At 42.2% G+C, this 3359-nt stretch overlaps 1 protein-coding gene across 1 annotated transcript in view; it reads left to right on the forward strand.

Annotated features, from left to right (window-relative positions):
• Positions 1 to 220: 220 nt before the first annotated feature.
• LOC105813842 (breast carcinoma-amplified sequence 3-like) overlaps positions 221 to 3359 on the forward strand; it is a 105162-nt gene continuing 102023 nt past the window's right edge. Inside the window, exons 1-2 of the mRNA XM_012648645.1 lie at positions 221 to 324; positions 1651 to 1738. Coding sequence (XP_012504099.1) covers positions 1656 to 1738 — 83 coding nt within the window. The 5' untranslated portion in view covers positions 221 to 324; positions 1651 to 1655. The remainder of the gene's footprint in view (positions 325 to 1650; positions 1739 to 3359) is intronic.

Below are 3359 nucleotides of genomic sequence, written 5' to 3' on the forward strand. Positions count from 1 at the left end.
CATGCTCGTAATGCCCACCCACCTGCCTGCGTTTGCAACCGAACCTAACACGTCGGCTTCACCCGAACTTACATACCGTTGTGTTTTCCCTCCAGCCTCAGCGGATTGGACAAATTCAGGAGGCGGGTCGGCCCCTTTCTTACTTGCTGGTTGGCGAAGCTGACCTCCAAGGGCGGTGCCCGGCCATAGCCGGTTTGCTTCTCGGATTGGCTAGAGGTCTGGTTCCGCTGAGGCGTGGTAGGAAGTGGCAGCCGTCAATCACGCGGGGAGACTCCAAACAGTGAGCCTTGAGCTGGAGAACAGCGTTTACCGGCGGGGCGGCCGGTGAGAGGGCTACCGGGGCTTTGACTTTGGGGAGGCTTGGAAAGGACGAGGGGCAGGCAGCGTGAGGGGACCGGGTTGGGCTGGCAGGAATTCGACGGGGGAGAGGTGTAGATACTGGAGGGGGAGGGGAGAAGGGCAAAGGGCCAGAGGGCGGTCGGGGGCAGCGGTGGCAGCGGTGGCTCCTGTTGGAGGTTAAGTGGGTAGCGCTGTGCCGGGTGTCTTTCAAGAGAGTGGGGCTTGAGGTGCCGGCGAGGGTGGTCCTCAAGAGACAAGGCCCTTAAAGGACAGGGCTTGGGAGACTGTGGTTTGAGAACGAAAGGGTGGGATGGAAATGAGAGGGCTGAGGGATTGGAGGGGAAGGTACCCCGCTGAGGAAGGGGTAGCTGGGCTAGTTGGGGCAAAGAGTGTTTTGGTTGTAGGAGGTGGGGCTCACCAGGTTGGGAGTTTCAAATAAGGTGATAGAATGCTCCCTACTTAGAAGTGATGTTTTAGGTGCTTTCAAGATTAGGTCCAGGTGTGGGCTTTCGTGTCAGAGATTTTTAATATTGTTGTCGGTTCTCTTTTAATCTTAAGCAAGTAGCCTCCATGCTCTTAAAACCTCCTCAGTGATTCAGAGGCTCATTAAACGTTCTAGGATCAGGATTTATTGATGTGACAGGAAAGGATAAGGGGCTTCTAACATCATATAAGTTTATGTTAGTTATTTGACTATTAGTACTTATTTGACTTATTTGTTACTTATAATTAGGTTACAGTAGCAGGGGGGTTAAAAATATGATTTAAATTCTGGCCATGCAGTCTGACTCATAGATTCTGGGAAGGTTTAGTTGGAAGGTAGAGTGGTATCATATCACTCTTTCATTGGGTGTTGAAATATTGTACCATGCGTATTTTCACTGCCTCAACATAAAATTCCACTAATTTCCTAGTCCTTGATCTGTTTATGTTAACAACAGACTAAAAGTCCAGCAAGAGCTTTAACTGGTCTTGTGGTTTTGAGGCCTGGCCCTATATATAAAACAAAACAAAACAAAAACCAGTGCTCACTTTGGCAGTATGCATATATAGTAAAATTGGAACGATACAGAGCACAATAAAAATATTTTTAAAATTAAAAGAAAAATAAAAAAACTTCATGATAATTTGAAAATTTAAAATATCTAGTTCATCCCCTTCTTTTCCCTTTCCCTGGTTAAAAGGAACTGCTGGGAAGTTTCCTACATTTTAGGCATTCTTGACAAGGGATCTCTAGTGAGGAACCATAAACCTTCTTCCCTACCCCCAACAATGATGATCCCTTTTTCTATCTTTTTGTTCTGGAAACAGGTTTTATGAATGAAGCTATGGCTACAGATTCCCCTAGAAGACCCAGTCGTTGTACTGGTGGAGTTGTGGTTCGCCCCCAAGCTGTCACGTAAGCGCATTTCAGATAAACCCAATAGCTTAAGAAAAGATTGCTTGGAATAATAACTAACATTCAGGTTTTCTTTTTGAACAGTGATTACTTTGTAAAAATCTTTTAAATTTTAGCTTTAAAGGATAAGTAAATGTCATTGCCAAAGCCAAATAAAAGGAAAAAAGGGAAGGTTAAGTTGAGGTATTCAGCATATTTATAGCACATGAAGAGCACTATGCTAAATCCTGAAGAGCAGTGGTTTTCAAACTCCAGGTTTAACAAATTAGTGGACCATTAAATCAATTATTTATTTATTTATTTATTTATTTTGAGATGGAGTCTCACTCTGACACCTGGGCTAGAGTGCCGAGGCATCTGTCTAGTTCACAGCAACCTGAAACTCCTGGGCTCAAGCAATTCTCCTGCCTCAGCCTCCCGAATAACTGGGACTACACGTGCATGCCCCCACACCAGGCTAATTTTCCCATTTTTAGTAGAGACGGATCTCGCTGTTGCTCAGGCTGGTCTCGAACTCCTTAGCTCAAGTGATCCTCCCTCCTTAGCCTTCTAGAGTGCTAGGATTACATACATGAGCCACCATGCCCGGCCCATTAAATCAATTTAGGGGGTCAGGACAATATTTGGAAAAATGAAATAGAATAGAAAATATAGCTGGGAGCTAGTATTGTTTTGTGACATGCTTGTAGATATTTACATATATATGTATGTATATTTACTGAATCATGATGTAAAATGTATCTCTTACTCTAGGTTTTAGTCAGAAAGTTTCAAAGTAAGTCATAGTACTTTTCTATATTTTAGGCATTCTTTGACAAAGAATGTCTATACTTACTAGGAGTTTATAATCCAACATGGCTTAAAGATATATGTACTTGAAATCAGTATAATCAATAAAAGATAAAAGATGCCAGAAAAACAGCATGAGGATTTAGAAGGAGTATTTTAGTGGAGTGATCAGAAAATGTTTCAATAAGAAGGTAATATTTATGGTGTTTCTTTAAAGGCTGAATAGAATTTAGGCACTTAGACTCAAGGATACATTTTAGACAAAGGGAATAGAATCCATTTCCCAGATGTGGGAAAGGCCAGCTATTTTTATAAATGAAATGTAGTCCTGATATAGGGAAGTTGACCTATTTAAAGTAGATTGGAATGGGCAATTAAGACCCTCTACACCTGGCTAAGGAGTTAAAAACTTGTTTTTTGCCTTTTAAAATGCTCTTGGAGGTGTTGGGCACAGTGGCTTACGCCTATATTTCCAGCTACTCGGGCGGCCGAGGTGGAAGGATTGCCTGGGCCCAGCAGTTCAAGGCTGCAGTGAGCTATGATTGCACCACTGCACCGCTGTCTGGGTGACAGAGACCAAGTCTCTAAAAATAATAGATAAATTAATTTTAAAAAGACTCTCAAAGAAATTTTGGAGTATTTACTTTGGGCAGTTTAGCATGTTTCAAAAAGTTTGCCTTCTCAGACTAACAAAAGTTCACGTATGATATGAATATGATATTTTACCATAATATATCCTTTTTCCCTGCTACATTTCTCAGAGCTATATTTCTTTGCTAATTATGGACCCTGGCAACAAATTAAGCATGTTAATAGCTTTGAGTTAGGTAAT

Source organism: Propithecus coquereli, unplaced genomic scaffold (assembly GCF_000956105.1).
Source record: "Propithecus coquereli isolate 6110/MARCELLA unplaced genomic scaffold, Pcoq_1.0 Scaffold291, whole genome shotgun sequence".
NCBI lineage: Eukaryota > Metazoa > Chordata > Mammalia > Primates > Indriidae > Propithecus > Propithecus coquereli.